This window comes from Lynx rufus, unplaced genomic scaffold (assembly GCF_022079265.1).
Source record: "Lynx rufus isolate CCGP_SWC_20201006 ecotype Redwood Valley unplaced genomic scaffold, mLynRuf1.p SCAF_3, whole genome shotgun sequence".
Taxonomy (NCBI): Eukaryota; Metazoa; Chordata; class Mammalia; order Carnivora; family Felidae; genus Lynx; species Lynx rufus.
The window spans coordinates 71,523,091-71,545,063 of NW_025814845.1; the positions used below are offsets into that span (position 1 = coordinate 71,523,091).

At 36.9% G+C, this 21,973-nt stretch overlaps 1 protein-coding gene across 4 annotated transcripts in view; it reads left to right on the forward strand.

The window, feature by feature from the left end:
• The window catches only part of MMRN1 (multimerin 1), a 76,668-nt gene that overhangs the window by 49,174 nt on the left and 5,521 nt on the right, over positions 1-21,973 (forward strand). For all 4 annotated transcript variants that reach the window (XM_047091014.1, XM_047091017.1, XM_047091016.1 and 1 more), the window contains one exon: positions 4,979-6,967. In XM_047091014.1, the coding sequence (XP_046946970.1) occupies positions 4,979-6,967 (1,989 nt within the window). The remainder of the gene's footprint in view (positions 1-4,978; positions 6,968-21,973) is intronic.

Below are 21,973 nucleotides of genomic sequence, written 5' to 3' on the forward strand. Positions count from 1 at the left end.
AAAAGAACCATATGATCCTGTCAATCAATGCAGAAAAGGCATTTGACAAAATTCAGCAACTTTTCTTAATAAAAACCCTTGAGAAAGTCGGGATAGAAGGAACATACTTAACCATCATAAAAGCCATTTGTGAAAAGCCCACAGCTAACATCATCCTCAATGAGGAAAAACTGAGAGCTTTTTCCCTGAGATCAGGAACACGACAGGGATGCCCACTCTCACCGCTGTTGTTTAACATAGTGTTGGAAGTGCTAGCATTAGTAATCAGACAATAAAAGGAAATCAAAGGCATCAAAATTGGCAAAGATGATGTCAAGCTTTCACTTTTTGCAGATGACATGATACTATACATGGAAAACCCGATAGACTCCACCAAAAGTCTGCTAGAACTGATACATGAATTCAGCAAAGTTGCAGGATACAAAATCAATGTACAGAAATCAGTCACATTCTTATACACTAACAATGAAGCAACAGAAAGACAAATAAAGAAACTGATCCCATTCACAATTGCACCAAGAAGCATAAAATACCTAGGAATAAATCTAACCAAAGATGTACAAGATCTGTATGCTGAAAACTATAGAAAGCTTATGAAGGAAATTGAAGAAGATATAAAGAAATGGAAAAACATTCCATGCTCATGGATTGGAAGAATCAATATTGTCAAAATGCCAATACTACCCAAAGCTATCTACACAGTCAATGCAATCCCGATCAAAATCGCACCAGCATTCTTCTCGAAACTAGAACAAGCAATCCTAAAATTCATATGGAACCACAAAAGGCCCCGAATAGCCAAAGGAATTCTGAAGAAGACCAAAGCAGGAGGCATCACAATCCCAGACTTTAGCCTCTACTACAAAGCTGTCATCATCAAGGCAGCATGATATTGGCACAAAAACAGACACATAGACCAATGGAATAGAATAGAAACCCCAAAATTAGACCCACAAATGTATGGCCAACTAATCTTTGACAAAGCAGGAAAGAACATCCAATGGAAAAAAGACAGTCTCTTTAACAAATGGTGCTGGGAGAACTGGACAGCAACATGCAGAAGATTGAAACTAGACCACTCTCTCACACCATTCACAAAAATAAACTCAAAATGGATAAAGGACCTGAATGTGAGACAGGAAACCATCAAAACCCTAGAGGAGAAAGCAGGAAAAGACCTCTCTGACCTCAGTCGTAGCAATTTCTTACTTGACACATCCCCAAAGGCAAGGGAATTAGAAGCAAAAATGAACTACTGGGACCTTATGAAGATAAAAAGCTTCTGCACAGCAAAGGAAACAACCAACAAAACTAAAAGGCAACCAACGGAATGGGAAAAGATATTTGCAAATGACATATTGGATAAAGGACTAGTATCCAAAATCTATAAAGAGCTCACCAAACTCCACATCCGAAAAACAAATAACCCAGTGAAGAAATGGGCAGAAAGTATGAATACACACTTCTCTAAAGAAGACATCCAGATGGCCAACAGGCACATGAAAAGATGCTCAGCGTCGCTCCTCATCAGGGAAATACAAATCAAAACCACACTCAAATATCACCTCACGCCAGTCAGAGTGGCCAAAATGAACAAATCAGGAGACTATAGATGCTGGACAGGATGTGGACAAACGGGAACCCTCTTGCACTGTTGGTGGGAATGCAAATTGGTGCAGCCACTCTGGAAAACAGTGTGGAGGTTCCTCAAAAAAATTAAAAATAGACCTACCCTATGACCCAGCAATAGCACTGCTAGGAATTTACCCAAGGGATACAGGAGTACTGATGCATAGGGGCACTTGTACCCCAATGTTTATAGCAGCACTCTCAACAATAGCCAATTTATGGAAAGAGCCGAAATGTCCATCAACTGATGAATGGATAAAGAAATTGTGGTTTATATACACAATGGAGTACTACGTGGCAATGAGAAAGAATGAAATATGGCCCTTTGCAGCAACGTGGATGGAACTGGAGAGTGTGATGCCAAGTGAAATAAGCCATACAGAGAAAGACAGATACCATATGTTTTCACTCTTATGTGGATCCTGAGAAACTTAACAGAAACCCATGGGGGAGGGGAAGGAAAAAAAAAAGAGGTTAGAGTGGGAGAGAGCCAAAGCATAAGAGACTCTTAAAGACTGAGAACAAACTGAGGGTTGATGGGGAGTGGGAGGGAGGGGAGTGTGGGTGATGGGTAGTGAGGAGGGCACCTTTTGGGATGAGCACCGGGTGTTGTATGGAAACCAATTTGACAATAAATTTCATATATTGAAAAAAATAAAAATTAAAATTAAAAAAAAATAATAATAAAAGGGAAAAAAATTCTCCCCTCAATAGGAGACATTAGTTATGTACTAAGCACAATTGATTATGAAAACCAGAGAGCTAGTTGTTATTGAATGGTCATTCAGGGAACAGAAACTAAACCCGCCCCAAGGAACTGCACTTGCCTAACAAAACCACATCCTCTTCTCTTGCTTACTCCACATCCAAGGTGAGAAACATGTTCAACATCAAATGCCCCAGTTCCTTAAGAGGTACCTGAATGTTATGAATGGGCTATATATTCACAACCACAGAGGCGCAACCAAGGTGTCTGATATCATACATATCTATCTGTTAAGTCACCAAACGCAATGTCCTCTTTTAAGAGGTAGAAGCACATGAGTCACATGAAACAGAATCAAATAAAGTTAAGACTATGTTCCCACTCAGATATTGACATAAATCACTTTGACATATTTCAGAAAATCAGATTCTTACACAGATGATTTTTAGCAACAAATTCTTGATATATTAAAGCTCCTTTTCCAGAAACAATAATCTGTTTTTAAGCTAATAGTCTGTTTGATTTCTTTTCAGACACTGCTCTGATTTTGCCCTTAATCCAATGTATTTTTCCATTAAAGATTTAAGACATAATAGCTAAAGCACCTCCCAATTTACATTTTCATCATTCACTTTTTTTTTTCCTAGTTACCTCCATCAACATTCTGAACTAAACTTTACCTGTTTAGTGTTTTTACCTCTCACTCTTCTTATCCTGACTTTCAGATCACATAGTTTTTGTTGACTGAATTTAAACAGCTGTTTTTACTGCCCACAATTAATTAATTCACTTACACTTCAGTTTTATTTTACCTTTTCAATCTTGAAAAATATTTTAAAGCCAAATGATAAGGTTATAAATTCCAAGAATGTCTGATCCCTAACCTTAAATATTTTATTGTATTTCATCAAACCATCATGAAAACTTAAGGCAATTTTAACTAACAGGAAATGACTAAGTGATATTGTGGGAAGTACAATTAAAAAAAAACTTTGCTATTGAGTAGTACCTTACACTCAATGAAGCTAATATATTCTATTTTTAGTGTGAGAAATCTAACTTTCCAAATTTTATTTTCTGTGTAGCATATAGAATATCCTCAATGTAGATTTTTTGTATATGTAGGCAACTGGTTAAATGCTAAGTAAAATTTAGAAAATAAAAATACTTATTTTTCAATTACATACAAACCGATTTTCAATGACTTATATTTTTTGGACTCTTAAATGTATTTCAGTTTCTGCTGTGTTTAGAAATGTAAACTAACTTTCTTTTCTTCCCCCCCCACCCTGGAAATACTATTCCCTAAAGATCAGTTAGCAATATTGACCTTTAGGGTATAGGATTTCCAGGGAGATATTCATTAATGTAAACAACATTTACAGCTTTATCTTTTTGCCAGATTAATATCAAGATGCTTAAGCAACACATCATTCTATTTGCTATAATTGATCTTTCACATACTTTTTATATAAGTCTCTTATGCATCTCAAATACTTTTTAAAACATGCTGACAAAATAGAGACATGTAGAGACTATATATTTTTATTCTATAATTATCCTTCTTAAATAGGCTTTATGATAGCCATAACATTTCACAATTATGTACACTTCCTGTTCAAAATGCTTTGGAGTATGTTGCCGGTATTTTACATTACAGTCATTGCTACATTGTGAATTTGAGTGGAGATATCTTCCATTTATATGTGCTTCGTAGCTATGTACCATAAGTAAACCACAAGCATATGTTTTATTTTTTCCCTTTTCCCTGTTTTTGTATGTAACAGGTTTGGTTGGTTGGTTTTTTACATTTTTAAATACTCATTTCCTATTCTGAATAGTTCTGAGTTCTGAGTACTTCAGGACCCTTTTCCTTTTCCTTTTTTTTTTTTTTAAGACCACTTTGAGATGCCCATAATTCTGATATAGGATCAGTCCATGCTTTCTAATACTGGATATACTAATATGTGTTTCAGTAGTAGCGAGTTTACTCTTATTTTTGTTAAGAATTAATGTCATATTATGACAATTGAGGTATATCTTGAATTCCTATTTTCATGTGATTTTGTTTTGTGATCCCCAAACCCCTCATTATTATATTGTTGTTATAAGCTATCGTTGAATCTTGTGACTGTTACTTGATATTGTTCCTCATTTGGAAATGTCATTAAATTTCTTCTCTGAAGTCAATTTATTAGTTTTTATGAGCTCAAAACACAAGCTCTGAAACCTAATTACTAGAAATCTAATAACATAGTCATGAGATAACACCAGGTATTATTTACTGAGGCAGAAAGCCCAAAGCCATTTATTTTCATACCAGACTAAGCCTGGAGTTAGAATAGTAAGGTACAAGGGCCTATTAATTGAAATCAGTGGCAGTTTCTTCATATCTTTTGTTTATGGTTCTGGTGTGTTCTACACCACAGTTGATTTCTTCCTTCAGTTTTACCAATTAAGAAATTGATCTCCTATGAACGATAGTAACTTTTAAAATTTCATAAGTAAATGTAGCAAAGTACTTTTATTATTACATGTTATTAGGGTTTAGTCCCAAACTTTATATCTGTTTAGAGATATCTAAAGTTTATATAATTAAAATCATGTATCATTTATTGTTTTTTTTAATATTTCTTTCTCTAGGTCTAAAATCCAAAAGCATTAGTGATCTGGTAAAGAATATAGTAAGAGAACAATTTAAAGTTTTTCAAAATGAAATGCAAGAGACTGTGGCACAGCTCTTCAAGACTGTATCCAGCCTATCAGAGGACCTTGAAAACACCAGACAAATAATTCGGCAAGTTAATGAATCCGTGGTTTCAATAGCAGTCCAGCAAAAGTCTGTTTTAATGCAAGAAAATAGGCCCACTTTAACTGATATACTAGATCTAAAGAATCACATTGTGAATATAAGACAAGAAATGACTTTTACATGTGAAAAGCCTATTAAAGAATTAGAAGCAAAGCAAATTCACTTAGAAGGTGCTTTAGAACAGGAACACTCAAAGAGTGTTCTGTATTATGAATCCCTCAACAAGACTCTTTCTAACATGAGGGAAGTACATGAGCAGCTTTTATCAACTGAACTAGTATCAGATCAGAAGGGTGTTCCAGCTGCTGAATCACTTAGCAATAATGTCACTGAGTACATGTCTGCTCTACATGAGAATATGAAGAAGCAGGGTTTGATGATGCTGCAAATGTTTGATGATTTGCACATCCACAACAGCAAGATTAACAATCTCACCATGGCTTTGGAGATGGAGAAAGAATCTGTCAGAAGTGAATGTGAAGACATGTTATCCAAGTGCAGAAATGATTTTAAATTTCAAATTAAGGACACAGAAGAGAATTTACAAGTTTTAAACCAAACATTGGCTGAGGTCCTCTTTCCCATGGACAATAAGGTGGATAAAATGAATGAGCAGCTAAATGATTTGACTTACGATATGGAGATCCTTCAACCCTTGCTTGAGCGGGGAGCACCATTTAGAGAGACAATGACATATGAGCAACCAAAAGAAGCAGTAGCTACAAGGAAAAAAGTGGAAAATCTGATTATTGCTGTCAACACCCTAAATATTCTTATCAAAGAACTTTCAAAAAGACACAACTTACTTAGGAATGAAGTGCAGAGCCGTAGTGATGCCTTAGACAGACGTATCAATGAATATGCCCTGGAAATGGAAGATGGCCTAAATAAGACAATGACTATTATAAACAATGCCATTGATTTCATTCAAGATAACTACATGCTAAAAGAGACTTTAAGTACCATAAAGTATGATCCTGAGGTCCATCACAAATGCACCCAAAATATGGAAACTATTTTGACATTTATTCCTCAATTCCAACGTTTGAATGATTCTATTCAGATGTTGGTCAATGACAGTCAGAGATACAGCTTTGTTTTGCAAGTTGCCAAGGTCCTTGCAGATAGTACTAAAGATGAGAAACTAAGTCAGTCCAACTTTCAAAAGATTTATCAAATGTTCAATGAAACCACTTCGCAAGTGATAAAATACCAGCAAAATATGAGTCATTTAGAGGAGAAAATACTCTCAGCCACAAAGATTTCCCAAAATTTTGAAACTAGGTTGCAAGGAATTGAGTCTAAAGTGACCAAGACACTCATACCTTATTATGTTTCACTAAAAAAAGGCAATACGGCTACAAATGAGAGAGACCAAGCTATTCAACTGCAGGTACTAAGTTCCAGATTTAAGGCACTGGAAGCAAAATCCATTCACCTTTCAATTAATTTCTCTTTACTTAACAAAACTCTGCATGAAGTTTTAATGATGTGTCATAATGCTTCTACAAGTATATCAGAACTGAATGCTACCATACCTAAGTGGATAGAAGGTTCCCTGCCAGATATTCAGCTTCTTCAGAAAGGTCTGACGGACTTTGTGGAATCAGTAATTGAAATCAAAACTCGAATTGCCATATCCAATTTAACTTGGTATGTGAATCAAACATTGTCTGGTAGTCTTGCAAATATTGTCAAGTCTCAGAAGCAAATAAAACTATTGCCGAAGAAACCCAATTCACTTAAAAAACCAACAGGGAATCTTACCACTGTCCTGATAGGCCGGACCCAAAGAAACACAGACAACGTTCTAGTTCCTGGTAAGCTATTGCTGAAAAAATAAGTTTTAATCTCTTTCAATTTAAAGGGTACTTAGTAGATCTGTGTGGTTTATCAAGTCGATAAAATATAAAAGGCTCTTTCTTGAACTTGGGTAAATAGTTAAGTAATTCAAGGATCACTGATGTACCATTTGAATGAGATTCCATCCGATGTAAATTAAGCATCAAAACAAAACAAGTGCTTATAATGCAAATATTTGTCTACATGTTTCTTAACTTTTCTTTTTTTTCTTTTCTTTTTTTTTAATGTTTATTTATTTTTGAGAGAGAGAGAGAGAGAGAGAGAGACAGAGCACTAGCATGGGAGGAGCAGAGAGAGAGGGAGAAACAGAATTTGAAGCAGGGTCCAGGTTCTGAGCTGTCAGCACAGAGCCCAACATGGGGCTTGAACTCATGAACCAGGAGATCATGACCTGAGCTGAAGTCAGACGCTTAACTGACTGAGCCACCCAGGTCCCCTCTTAACTTCTTTTCTTTTTCAATTTTTTTTAACGTTTATTTATTTTTGAGACAGAGAGAGACAGAGCATGAACGGGAGAGGGGCAGAGAGAGAGGGAGACACAGAATGGAAGCAGGCTCCAGGCTCTGAGCCAACAGCCCAGAGCCCGACGCGGGGCTCGAACTCACGGACTGTGAGATCGTGACCTGAGCTGAAGTCGGACGCTCAACCGACTGAGCCACCCAGGCGCCCCTCTTAACTTCTTTTCTGACAAGACCTCTATAACACAATCAAATTTGCCCCTGTAGGACATTTTTACTTGCATATGTAATTAAGAAACCTATTAGATAATGAGCTCCTGGATGAATGTGACCATACTAAGTCTTATTCATTTTGGCATCATCTGACAAAATGTCTGGTATGCAATAGCAACTCAGTAAATACCTGTTCAATGACTGTCTGATTGAATGACTGCATAAGTGAGCAGGAATTCAGTTGGGTAGATCACAGAAAGCCATGAATGCTAAGCTAAGCATCTTAGTTCATTTAGGCTGCTATAACAAAATACCACAGACTGGGTAGCTTTCAAATAACAAGAAATGTATTTCTCACAGTTTCGGAGGCTGGAAAGTCCGAGATCAGGGTGTCAGCCTGATTGATCATATTCTGATGAGGGCCCTCTTCCTGACTCACAACTGGGGATTTCTTGCTGTGTTCTTACATGGTGAAAGTTATGAGAGATCTCTCTGCAGTCTCTTTTAAAAGAATGCTAGGGGTGTCTGGGTGGTTCAGTTGGTTGAGCATCCGATTTCAGCTCAGGTCATGATCTCACAGCTGACGAGTTTGAGCCCCGCGTCAGGCTCTGTGCTGACAGCTCAGAGCCTGGAGCCTCCTTCTGATTCTGTGTCTCCCTCTCTCTCTGCCTCTCCCCCGCTCATGCTCTGTCTCTCTCTGTCTCAAAACTAAAGATAAACATTAAAAAATTAAAAAAAAAAAAAAGAATGCTAATCCTGTTCATGAGAGCTCCACCTCCCAAAGTCTCCACCTTCTAGTATCATCAACTTTGGGATTGAGAATGTCAACATATAAATTTTGGGTAGACACATTCAGATCACAACACTAAGGCATTTAGACACGGTTTTGTAAAAAGTGGTCTTTGAAAATTTGGAGCAATGGGTTGGGTGTGGTAAGAACTGTATCTCAGAAGCATGAAGTTAGCAGTAGTATACAACATGTCTGCAAAGCATGAAACTAGAGATGCCAGTTAGGACAGTATTAGAACAGTAAGAGCCAGATCTAAGAAAGAGGTGGTTGAAACAGAGGGCACAGATGTGAGACATGTTGCAAAAATGAAATTAATAGACAGCAGAAGAGTGGAAAAATTGATGATCCAAGGAGCAACAAATCATGACTCGAGTCCTAGTGGTCTCAGTAAGTTTCTCTGTAACCTTACCCAAGTTCACCTGTCTGGGTCTCTGTTTCTTCTTTTTAAGTGATGGGATTGCATTAGGTGTTTTGTTGAGCTCACTGGTAGAAATATTTGCATAATGCATTATTGTGAAAAAGGTGAGCTATTCACGGCCTAGATGCGTGGCACTTGGGGAGGGAGAAACCTAGAATATTCTGAGGTTTTGAATTTGGGAAATGAGCGGGTAGCAATATCATTAATAAAAGTTGTAAACACCCAAAGAGAAGCATAAATTTGGGAGGAAGGCGGAATTCAATGCAGTGCATATAAACTACTTAATAGTCTCTCTGAGAGAAGTGTTTTATGAATATGTTTGGCACATAAATAATATTAAATAATCTTTCCACAGTGAAAAGAATAGCTACTGATTCTCACTAAAAGAAATGCCAGTGTGCCTCTCACATGAGTCTGCTGTTAAATTATACGCCCAGTTGGATGAATTTTTTTATTTTATAGCTTTCTAATTATGAGTGATCATTATTCTAATATCATATGACTTCATATTTAATCTCTGGATGTTTTGATAATATTAAATATCACAGAATAATACAAAGTCGAATTGTTTCTTGACTACCTAAATTATTGTATTTTACTTTTATGACTTCCTTCCAATTAGTCTGACCCAGGCAGACTAACCTGGTCATGTGCAATCATAGAATAAACGATTCAGACTTACATGTTTCCAAGGCAAAAGTAGTAGTACTTCATTACAAGATGTTCTTATAATAATTATTTTAAAATTTTTTAATGTTTATTTATTTTTGAGACAGAGACAGAGAATGAACAGGGGAGGGTCAGAGAGAGAGGGAGACACAGAATCTGAAGCAGGCTCCAGGCTCTGAGCTGTTAGCACAAAACCCGATGCGGGGCTTGAACCCACGGACCATGACATCATGAACTGAGCCGAAGTCGGACGCCCAACCGACTGGGCCACCCAGGCGCCCCTATAATAATTATTTTAAAAAAATAATCAGTTGTTCTTTTTTGCATTTTATTTCCATCTTCGGTCTTCCTGTGAACATTGCAAATGGGTTTCAGTTAAGCTTATAGTACATGTGATCACACAGCAGGCAAACCATGTCATTTTTTTTTTCTTAAACCAAAAAATACCTGGATCCATATAGTAAGTATAAAATTTGAATAGCTTCAAAATTAGTTGAGGTAAAATGTTTAATAGAACTTAAGAACTTACAAACTTTTATAGTATAAAGAATGCATGTTAGGAGCTTAGGAAAATTATATTTAGATATTTATATAGCAGCTGACTCAGTATTGGGCTTAATGGGCTAATAATTAACTTAGTTCTGATCCTCTTTTTTCCAATGATGCCTTGATAAAGTTGCTTCCTGTTCTTTTATTTACTGGAAATAAAAAAATTTATAGGCTTATCTACCAAAATTAATAATTAATTAAAAGTTATTTATTTTATTTCAGTAAAGATAGCCAATAACAATGTCAGGGCAATAAAGATATATTGGCCTAATTCGTGAACTGAGTAGATAGATATTCACTTTATGTAGGACCAGCAGCATAACGCGTAGGATCCTTTTAGTGGATGCGTAGATATGCAAGCTCATTAAGCCGGCTTCTATGGGCCATAAAACCAATGGCATTCACTGAACGGCTGAGCAGGTGAAGTCTATGCATGGTGATAAAACCAGTGGACTCAGGCTAAGTTCTCCTATAAGAATAAACCAATTGCAATTAACTACTCCTTTTCATAACCTGTTTCATACTAGGGGTGGGACAGACTGGCACACTGGCTAAATATGGCTGTGTGTCCTTTGACCTTTGTTATTCTATTATAAATACCATGTAGCCAGAGCATTCCCCTACCTAACCAACATCAGAAGATAATTTATCATCTTATGAATGTCACAATAATATTATTCAGATTATAGTCAGTATTTGCAGAATAGTAAGTTCAGTTAGTAGAATGAAAAAACCGTATAAATGTCATTTAAAAATGTAATCTTAATTTTCATACTGATAACTTCCTTTGAAGCCTAATAATGGTAATATTATAATAATATAATATTGAATACTACTTATTAACACTCAGTATATCACAGGCGCTATAAAAATTATACTATATATTAGCCCATTTAACAATACTTATGAAATAGCTGTCATTGTTGTTATTGTTGACGATAAGTAAACTAACCCTCAGAGAGATGAACCGACCTATTCTGCTTAGGTTCGTGCAACTAGTTAGTGATGGAGCCTGGCCCCTGGTCTCTTGGACTCAGGGCTCAGTCCTCAACCACTATGCTCAGAGATTGTGTAGTAACGTTCACCCGCCTTTCTCTTCCTTCTGCTTCTGTTCAATGCATCAAATCTATCTCAGTGTCTGGCCATACCTGAATATTCCAGATGGCCAGGATTGATACTCACAGAGAGTTTCCTTTCTTGAAGATCCAAATATTGCCATTCATTCCTGCACTTACCAGGAATTAAAGCTGCTACTTTCCAGTTTGGATTTTCTGTGATATGGCCAGTGGGCAGTTGTCACTGAAAGTCACCATCATTGATTCACAAGATCTTTTTCTGACTGATGCAATAGAAGGGAAAAATTCAGAGTCCTCATCCCTATCAGTTCCTTGTGAGCCATCCCCATATTCAGCTACGTTAATCATGATTCCTCCTAGGCCAGTGCTGATAAGCTGTTCCAGTTGAATCACTAAATATTTGATTGTGTCTAAACAATATTCCCATAGACACCAAGAGGGTTTTATTTCATCTTTGAAGATTTGTTTGCACAGCAATTGGCAGACTTGTCCCCGCAAAGAGGGTTTGGCTGCTTGCCTTCTAAGAGGAGCTGAATTCTGCTGCAACACGTCAGCAGCAACATCACTGAGGACGCGCACGCCCTCCTCGTAAAACCACTGACTTTTTTTTGTGACCATTTCCCAGTGCTTACCAAATATACTTAACTCTCATCATAAACTTCTTTTATTCATAATTGCCCCTTTAACCACTCCTCTTAAGAAAGATTACATTCTACATAAGACTTGCTGCTGTACTAAATACACTTCATAAAATTATTGCTGAGGATATAAGTGATTTAAAAGAGAAAAATAGGAGCCTGGTTATTTAACTGTTTTATATCACTTTAAAACCATATCTAATTTTTGTGACTGTGCATTGAGACAGTTATGATGACTATGGAGCACTGATTTTGGAATCAGGAAACCAAGATTCAGGTCCTGTCTGGCAATATATTTATTTGTGACATGTCATTTATTTTCTAAAACTTGCTTTCTTATTATAAAATATAGAATAATATATCTACCTCAAAAGTTTGCTGTGAGGATCATGGAACTGACTTGTATACAATATCATTAAATTAGTTACATCCATATGATATAATTTTTTTAGCCATACCTGATGTTTATGGTTTTTCTCTAATATTTTCAATTAACACTTGACATATAATCATTTACATATATCAACATAATTTACAGACTCATGGTATTCCATCATTCCCCATCTTTATAAGTCATTGTATTTTAAATTCAACATATGGGGTGCCTGGGTGGCCCAGTCGGTTGAGCTTCCAACTCTTGATTATGACACAGGTCATGTTCTCACTCTCATAGTTAGGAAGTTGGAGCCCACATTGGGCTCTACAGTGACAGCATGGAGCCTGCTTGGGATTCTTTCTTTCCTTCTCTCTCTATCCCTTCCCTGCTTGCTCTCTCTCTCTCAAAATAAATAAATAAATATTAAAATAACTTCAACATATGTTTATAACTGAGTTAATGCCTATCATATAATGATAACTCAAGAAGAATAGGATACAAAATGTAAAGGCTTAAGTGTAAAAAAATGTATCTGTGTTAACAATTGCTGAAAAGTACCTGCAAAAAGTTTAATAATGGTTTTTTTCCAAGGTAATTTCTACTCGTCATGTGCTTTTCCATATTATAAAAAAATTAACATTTTCAAATATACCTCAAGATAACGAATAAGTTGGGGCACCTAGGTGACTCAGTTGGTTGAGTATCTGACTCTTGATTTCAGCTTACATCATGATCCCAGGATCCTGGGATTGAGCCCTGTGTCAGACTCCACTCTAAGTGTGGAGCCTGCCTAAAATTCTCCATCTCTCTCCCTCTGCCCCACTCCCTGGATTGTACTCTCTCTCTCTCTCTAAAAAAAAAAAAAAAAAAAGATAACTAAATGTTGACTTCTGTACAAAATAGTTAACTGTAAGCTAATTAAATTTTGAAGGACAAGTGCTTGAATTTAGAATTCATGATATATAAGGTCTCCAAAACCACACACAAGTTTGGTGATCTGCCCGAAGCACTCATGGAACTCGGCATATAGTTATGCACAGAGCTAAGGTTTATTATAGTGAGAAGATACCTGATAGAATCAGAGTGGGCAAATGATACGGCAGAGTCTGGAGAAATCTTGTACCAGCTTTCTTATGCTCACTCTCTCCTATAAAGGAGCACGCTTGTGTGTGTTCTTTCTCTAGTCCCTCTTGCCCCCCCCCACACACACACACAAATGCAGTAATGTATGTGCAATATTTCTTACCAGAGAAGTCCTTCAGATGGTCAGCACTCAAGGGTTTTATTGGGGCTTGTCTTAGTCAATTCAGGCTGCTGTAACAAAGTACCATAGATTAGGTGGCTTATAAACAATAGAAATTTATTCCTCACAGTTCTGGAAGCTGGAAGTCTCACATCGGTGCATCATGGTTGGGTTCTGGAGAGAACCCTCTTGCAGGTTGCAGACTGTACATGTCTTATATTCTCCCATGGCAGAAAGGGAAGGAGTGACAGAGCTCTCTGGGGTCTGTTTAAAAAAAAGGCATTAATCCCATTCATGAGGACTTCACCCTCATGACCTACTCACCCCCCCCCCCCCGCCAGAGTCCCCACCTACCAATACTATCAGACTGGGGGGTGGGGGTCAGGATTTCAATGTATGAATTTTTAGCCAACACAAACATTCCATCTATAACAGGACTGGCCATGTAGGCACCCTCTGCCTAGCATCTACCACAACTCCAGACTCTCAGAAAGAAAACAGATGTTCAGGATACCCACATTATTTGTACAAAAAGTCGGGGCATGGTGAATGACGCTTACCAATTAGGAAATGGCAAGAAGCCAAGTGCCCAGATGTGGGCTAAGGACAAAACCTTGCAAGCAGTCCTCTCTAAAGCTAGCAGTCTCAGGCCTGCTCCATTAATTCTTTTCTGTTCATGATCATAAAGATATTCATTATGTCAGAATTGATTAGCAAGCCTGTCTGCTGGGGATAGTCTCCCCAGTTTGTGTCAATAAAACATACCAGTGTTGGAGAGAACATTAAATGTACTATTTTCGTTCATGGTTCCTGGGAGAAGAAAAGACTCCCCAGGTTTCCATGTGATTCTCCTTCAGATGGAAGGATGACGATTGAGGAGAGGATGCTGACAAAACTGACAGGCCCTTCCTGTACCTTGTCTTGTAGTAAAGTGTCCATGGTATCTGAGGTGAGCAGGCAGAAACCCATGTGTTTGATACTCACATCTGAACCAAAATTTGTAACACATGGTCTGACACAAAAAAGGAAAGGGGACAGAATACCAAGTCCCCATTTACACAGACACCGAACATGCTTAGGTTCTTTCTCCTGAATCACAGGAGCTATTTCTACAATAGACTATTCTTTGGCACCCAAGAGTTGAAAACAGATTTGATTATTAACTGGTCCATAACTAGGGGCTCCTGGGTGGCTCAGTCGGTTGAGCGTCTGACTTCAGCTCAGGTCATGATCTTGCAGTTCCTGAGTTCGAGCCCCAAGTCGGGCTCTGTGCTGACAGCTCAGAGCCTGGAGCCTGCTTCGGATTCTGGGTCTCCCTCTCTCTCTGCCCCTCCCCTGCTCATGCTCTGTCTCTCTCTCTCTGTAAAAAATAAGTAAACTTTAAAAAAAATTTAACTGGTCCATAACTAAATACAATGAATAGATGTCTTTGTACTGGCATCAAAAACACTATAAATTGAAAATTGCACATGATAGTATGATTTCATACATGAGTTATCAAACACGAGAAGGAAAGTGTAGGGATTATTAAATCACATATTGTGAACTACTGTCTGAGCAGACATTATAGTTACATCTTGACAAAAAAATTGAAGCATAAACATAATAGCTGTACCAAATTTTAACTGCACATGAAGTTTGAGAAACATTTAATTGTCAATTTCACTATACATAGCTTAAAAGTGACCCTGAAAAGAAGTAATAAGTATTTTATTATAAGATTACTTTGAACTATTCAAATATGTTTATGTTGAATACCATTCTTTGGGGGGAAAATATGACATGTCACCTTTACTGATATCATTATTGATCGATTTATTTTTTTTTTAATTTTTTTAATGTTTATTTATTTTTGAGACAGAGAGAGAGAGAGACAGAGTATGAACAGGGGAGGGTCAGAGAGAGAGGGAGATGCAGAATCTGAAACAGGCTCCAGGCTCTGAGCTGTCAGCACAGAGCCCAAGGCGGGGCTCGAACTCACTGGCGGTGAGATCATGACCTGAGCCGAAGTTGGACGCTCAACCGACTGAGCCACTCAGGCACCCCGACATTATTGATCGATTTAAACTCAAGACTCTTCAACTCCAAAAAATTACCCATAATATCATTACACAGTGTGTGGAGAATTAAAGAAATCAGTGAAAGAAAGCTATTGCATGGCATTGTGCCAGAATGATAGAGGAACCAAAATATACATCTACCTTTTACCAAAAAAGGAAGCCATTTTTATGGTTAATCAATGCTCCTTTAAGAATTCTTTTCTAAAAAAAAAATAAATAAAAAAAAAATAAAAAAAAAAAGAATTCTTTTCTAGACTTTATAATCATAAGCAAGTGTTAAATTTTAAAATATGTATGGATATTTAGATTTGAGAGGCATCAGCATAAAGACAGTGTTTTGAAACTCTGGGTGGGTGAGATAAGCCAGGGGAAGGCATGCATTCTACAGAGAGATGGGAAATAGAGCAGAGTCAGGGGAACAACATCCTCCAAGGGTGGTGGAGAAAGAGAAGTGAGGAGAGAATAGTGAGAAAAGAGCAAGAAGTAGTAGGACAAGCATACCTCAGGTGGATGTTAGCATCTGATTGTATTCTGCAAGACTGCCGTATTATTGGAAGCTATGAAAAGTCCTCAAGTAACCCAAATAGTTATCTGGGTACTAATGAGATGGCATCAACTCTACTTTCCAAATATCGCCTAAAATCAATGACTTTATTGTAATCTAAGAAATTTTCTTAAAAATCTCAAATTGCATATCTACCTCTAGATCTTTAAAAATAGCTTCCTAGATTAAAGGTGCAGTAAAAGTATCAGATAATTTTTATAATTCAGTGTTATATTACCCCAAAGTGTTGTGCTCAAACTAATTTAAGCAGTTTTTCTCTTAGGGTCAAATAACTATCTTAGAATTATTAGTTATTTGAAAATAGTAACAGTTCCTAACTGCTCACTTCGACAAATATAACTGAGTGCTAAATGGAATCAGGTACTGTTCTAGGTATTTTGGATACATCATAACTTTTTTTTTTTTAATTTTTTTTTTCAACGTTTATTTATTTTTGGGACAGAGAGAGACAGAGCATGAACGGGGGAGGGGCAGAGAGAGAGGGAGACACAGAATCGGAAACGGGCTCCAGGCTCCGAGCCACCAGCCCAGAGCCCGACGCGGGGCTCGAACTCACGGACCGCGAGATCGTGACCTGGCTGAAGTCGGACACTTAACCGACTGCGCCACCCAGGCGCCCCGATAACTTTTTTTTTTAAAGCTATCTTCCTGAAGTTTACACTCTAGCAGTGATAGAGGAAAAAAAACAATTAATAAAAATATAAATTGCATTATATGTTAAAAGGTAATAAATGCTATGCAGAAAAGGAAAAGCAGAGAAAGGTAAGGGAATCAGTGTACTGCAGGATGCACCAGGATATGCTGGGAGCAGATTACAACATTATTAAATAAGATGATAGGATAGGCTTCAACTGATAGGAAAATAGTGAAGTCGGCAAGAAACTGGGAATATAAAGATAAAGAAAGCAAGACTCTGGCTCAGAGACTTTGTAGTTTTGTTTTAACAAAAGTTGATCTTAGAGGATGTGCCTAGAGAGCAATGTGACATTTGGTTGTTGTTATGTTTTATGTATTTTTATTTTTAAAATTTTTCATATGCTGATGAACACTAGTTATAAAACTATTTTGAATGTGAAAGAAATATACCAAAGTATGTACTAAGCACTAAATGAATGCTATATGTTTTCATTATTATAAGGGTTTCATTTCTTATTAAGAACTGGGTGTTTGGGCAAATCTCATGTAAGAGGGAGATTTGGGCTGAACATTCATTAATCAATCATTTACATCCTGTGTTGAGTATACTATGTTCAGATTCATTCTCTTGGTAACAAAGATTTTTTTTTAACATTTATTTATTTTTGAGAGACGTAAAAAGATACAGCACAAGCTGAGGAGGAGCAGAGAGAGAGGGAGACACAGAATCCAAAGCAGCCTCCAGGCTTTGAACCCTCAGCACAGAGCCTGACACAGGGCTTGAACTCAGGAACCATGAGATCATGACCTGAGCTCATGACCTGAGCTGAAGTCGGATGCTTAACAGACTGAGCCACCCAGGCACCCTGAAGATTTTTAAGCAGGAATATGGCTAATCATGTATGTGCATTATTAAGTTTGAGGTCTTTAGACAGACCAGTTAGAAAATCATTATAACAGCTCTGGCATGAATAGATGAAGACAGGAATAAAATGGAAGCTGGGAGTATCAGTTAAATGTGAATATATATTTAGTAGAAATTATCTAATTGAAAATACAAAGACTTAGAATGAAGAATAACAGCAAAGTTTGAATAAAGCATCAATCCCATAAAGATTTCCACTAATGGAAATAGGAACATTAAGGAGGAAGCACAGATATATACAGGAAGGGAAGTTTAGTCTGTGATACATTAGTTTAAAAATCAATTATTTCTGCAGCGGCGCCTGGGTGGCTCAATCAGTTAAGTGGCTGACTCTTGATTTCAGCTCAGGTCATGGTCTCATGTCTCATGGTTTGTGAGTTGGAGCCTGACATCAGGCTCTGTGCTGACAGTGTGGAGCCTACTTAGGATTCTCTCTCTCCCTTTCACTCTGCTGCTCCCTGCCTCTCTCTCTCTCTCTCAAAATAAATAAATAAACTTAAAACAAATCTATTTCTATCAAAAGTTCATAAGTTAATTAGTAATGTAAGCCTCAAATCAAAAACTGGTTTGCAGGTAAAAGTTGGAAATTACTTGCACAGAGGCGATGTTCAAGGACACAGAAGTAAATTAGAAAGCTAAAGAAAAAGAAAAGATAAAAACATGGAGATATCCTATGTTTGATGAAAGCGAGAAAGAGAGAGAGAGATCAATGAAAGGAAAAAAGAGAAGGAGTGATAATAATCAGGAAAGTATATGTATCACAGAACTCAATCTTTAAGAAAAAAGAAAATGAAAACAAACAAACAAAAAGAAACATAGGGATGTGGAAGGATGCACAGTCTGTGAGTTTTGACAAATGCAGTCATATGATCACCACAACAATCAAGACAGAGAACCTGTCCATCACCCATCACGCCCTCCAAATTTCCTTATGTACCTTTGTAGTCAGATTCTACCTCTACTCCCAGTCACTGGCACCAAGTGGTCTGTTGTCTTTCCTCACAGTTTTATCTTTTCCAGAATATTTCATAAATGAAACGCATGTACGTAGGCTTTTGAGTCTGCCTTCTTCCACTTAGTACACTAGGTTTGAGATTCATCTGTGTTGTTGAATGCATGCCTTTTTATTTCCCAGTAGCATTCCACTGCATGGACGAACCACAGTTTGTTCATCCATTTCCCAGTTGAAAGATATTTTGGTTATTTCCAGTGTGAGGTGATTATGAATAAAGCAACTATAAACATTCATGCATAGGTTCCTGTGTGCACACAAGTTTTCATTTCTTTTGAATAAATACATAGCAAAAGCATAGCTTGCTTGTAAAATAAGCATAGTTTTACTTTTATAAGTAATGGCGAACCACTTGCCATTTCCACTAGTAATGTACAAGAATTTCTCCACAACCTTGCCAACCCTTGGTATCATCAATATTGTTTATTTTACCATTCAGTAGGTGTGTAGTTGTATCTAATTGTGATTTTATTTTGCATCTTCCTAATGACTAATAGTGTTGAACACATTTTAATGTATTTGTCATTTTTTAAATACTGTTTTTGATTAAATGCTATGACTTTTAAGAAAAAGGTGAAAACAGTTGATGATATCAAATAGAAACATTTAATTTCCTAGGTCATGTCTTAAGATAAATGAATGGTAGGGGCTCCTGGGTGGCTCAGTCGGTTAAGTGTCTGACTTTGGCTCAGGTCATGATCCTGTGGTTTGTGAGTTCGAGCCCTGTGTCAGGCTCTGTGCTGACATCTCAGAGCCTGGAGCCTGCTTCAGAATCTGTGACTCCCTCTCTCTCTGTCCCTCACCTGCTCATGCTCTGTCCTTGTCTCTCAAAAAGTAAATAAGTGTTAATTTAAAAAAAAAAAAGATAAGTGAATGATAATTTAATGACAAGGTTAGAGTAAATCTTCTGGGACAGAGCGAATACATTTGCAAAGGATAGCAGATAGGATTAAATGAGTTTTAAAGCTATATTTGAAAGGCTGAGAAAAAAGATCCCAGAAAAAGTATCAAGAACAACAGATGTGAGTTAAAATAAGAACAAAAATAAAAACTGATGACTTGAAGGAAAAGTAGTAAAGATGGTCAGAAACAGTATTTCCATCCATCTATCCACCAATGGATAGAATATGAGTAATTAGAACAATGAGTTTGGAAACTTAATATAAGCAAATAAATACACTTCTCTAAGTTGTTGGCAAGGAGCATATGAAGCACTTTTAGAGCAATGGAAGGATAAGCCTTATTTGAAAGGAACAATTTTGATAAATGCGGACACAGACTAATGCTGAAAGTTAATGTATCCATAAGTATGAGGGTGGAATCATTTTAGAGAGCATTGGAATTGGAAGGAAAAATAAAGTCCTAATGTTGTATGGGAATGTTACCTTGACCTAAGTTGTGCGGTAGATTTGTACATCATACTCTTCTCTGTATATGACAAAACTGGCCCAGAGGCAATGTCAAGTTTCCTCACTCCTCTTTGGAAACTCCATTCTGCCCCAAGCAGAGATCAGGGTTATCTTCCCTCTGCAATGTTATTGTTTAAGGAGGGAAAGAAAAAGAAAGAAAGAAAGAAAGAAAGAAGAAAGAAAGAAAGAAAGAAAGAAAGAAGAAAGAAAGAAAGAAAAAGAAAAAGAAAAGAACTAAGGAATAAAAATGCAAAATGAATTAGGTAAATACTAAATAAAATGACAGTAAAATATATTAGATAAAATGTATTATATATAACATTATATGTACTATAAATAAAAATAAAAATGAAGAAGACATCCATATAACAGGCCACTTCATTTTATTTATTTATTTTAGATTTATTCTTAATTTTATTTATTTTGAGAGAGACAGAGAGAGCACAAGTGGGGGAGGGGCATAGAGAGGGAGAGAGAGAGAATCCCAAGCAGGCTCCATGCTGCCAGCGCAGAGCTTGATGCAGGGCTCAAACCCACAAACCCATGATATCACAACGTGAGCTGAAACCAAGAGTCAGATACTTAACCAACTGAGCCACCCAGGTGCCCCTGCCACTTCATTTTTTTCATTAACTATCTATCGAGTAAGTGTTGAATGACCCCTGAGAAAGATTGAGGGGACAGAGTGGTAAATTCAACACACTCCCTCTTCTCATGGACCTCATAGATTTCACAAGTAATTATAATAGAGAACGACAAATATTAGCAAAGGCAGAGTGCTTTGAAAATGTAAGGAGTTCTCCAGTCAATTCAAGTTTTACGTGAACATTTATGAAATGTAGAAGTAGGATTAATGAGAAAGTGTAACTTGAGTACATATTAGGAGCCTGAAAGCAAAGACCAGAACAAATTGAAGCTTATGAAACATTCCAAGTCAATGGCAAAGAAATTTTAGTCATGTTCAGAGCAGGGAAATGAATATTGAAAGATTAGTTATGCTACTTACCCAAGATAGTAGAATGTTGAGTTGGCAGAACTGTTCAACTAATCATACTGACCTCCATCAAAGAAAATAAATGGGCTATAAAGAGTTTAAGAGGTTACTGAAGCCCAAGGTAGGAGAGAAGCTGTGGAAAGTTTGCTTGAGATTATTCCGTGTCTCTAGAAAAACATGCCATTGACATCATAGCATCAAACTCCACCTGGTCTTTGAAAATGTGAAGAAAGGATAGAGTGTTGGGTTAAGAATGTGGTCATCTATTCAATCTTTCATTAATCTGTTTATTCAACTTTATTTTATTATTTTTAGTTTTTAATTTCACTCCAGGTGGTTAACATACAGTGCTATTAGTTTCAGATGTATGATATAAATGATTCAAGAATTCCATACAACACCCTGTGCTTCTTTATTTCACTTTAAAAAGACATTTTAGCACTTGGTATGTCAGGCACCGTGCTGGTCAGTAGTGACACAAAGTTTAATACAGGATCCAAGCCCTGACTTCACAAAAGCTCACAATCTAATCGAGAGTCAGGAGAATACGTGAGCAATTACACTGAAGTTTGATAAATTCAACACGAGAACTTCTGAGCATCTGACAATAAGAGAATTAATGTAATTAATCCTATTGACAGGGATGAGAGAAGATTTCAAAAAGAAAATGATGCTTCTAGGGGGTCTGATTTTTGTTGTTAATTCAAGAAAAAATTGCCTTTTGAGCACAGCGTATGCAAGAACTTATAAAGATGCCTAACCACTTTTTAAGTATTTTAGTAATAAGGTAGAAATGTGAGTCGGATGATGTACAAAAGTAGATTTTAACTGATTGTATAACCATAAATAGTTTCAATTTATAAATCAATGTCAATCAGTCTTTAGTTGTCTGTTATAAAACTCTGTGCTTGACACTGATCCATTAAGTATTT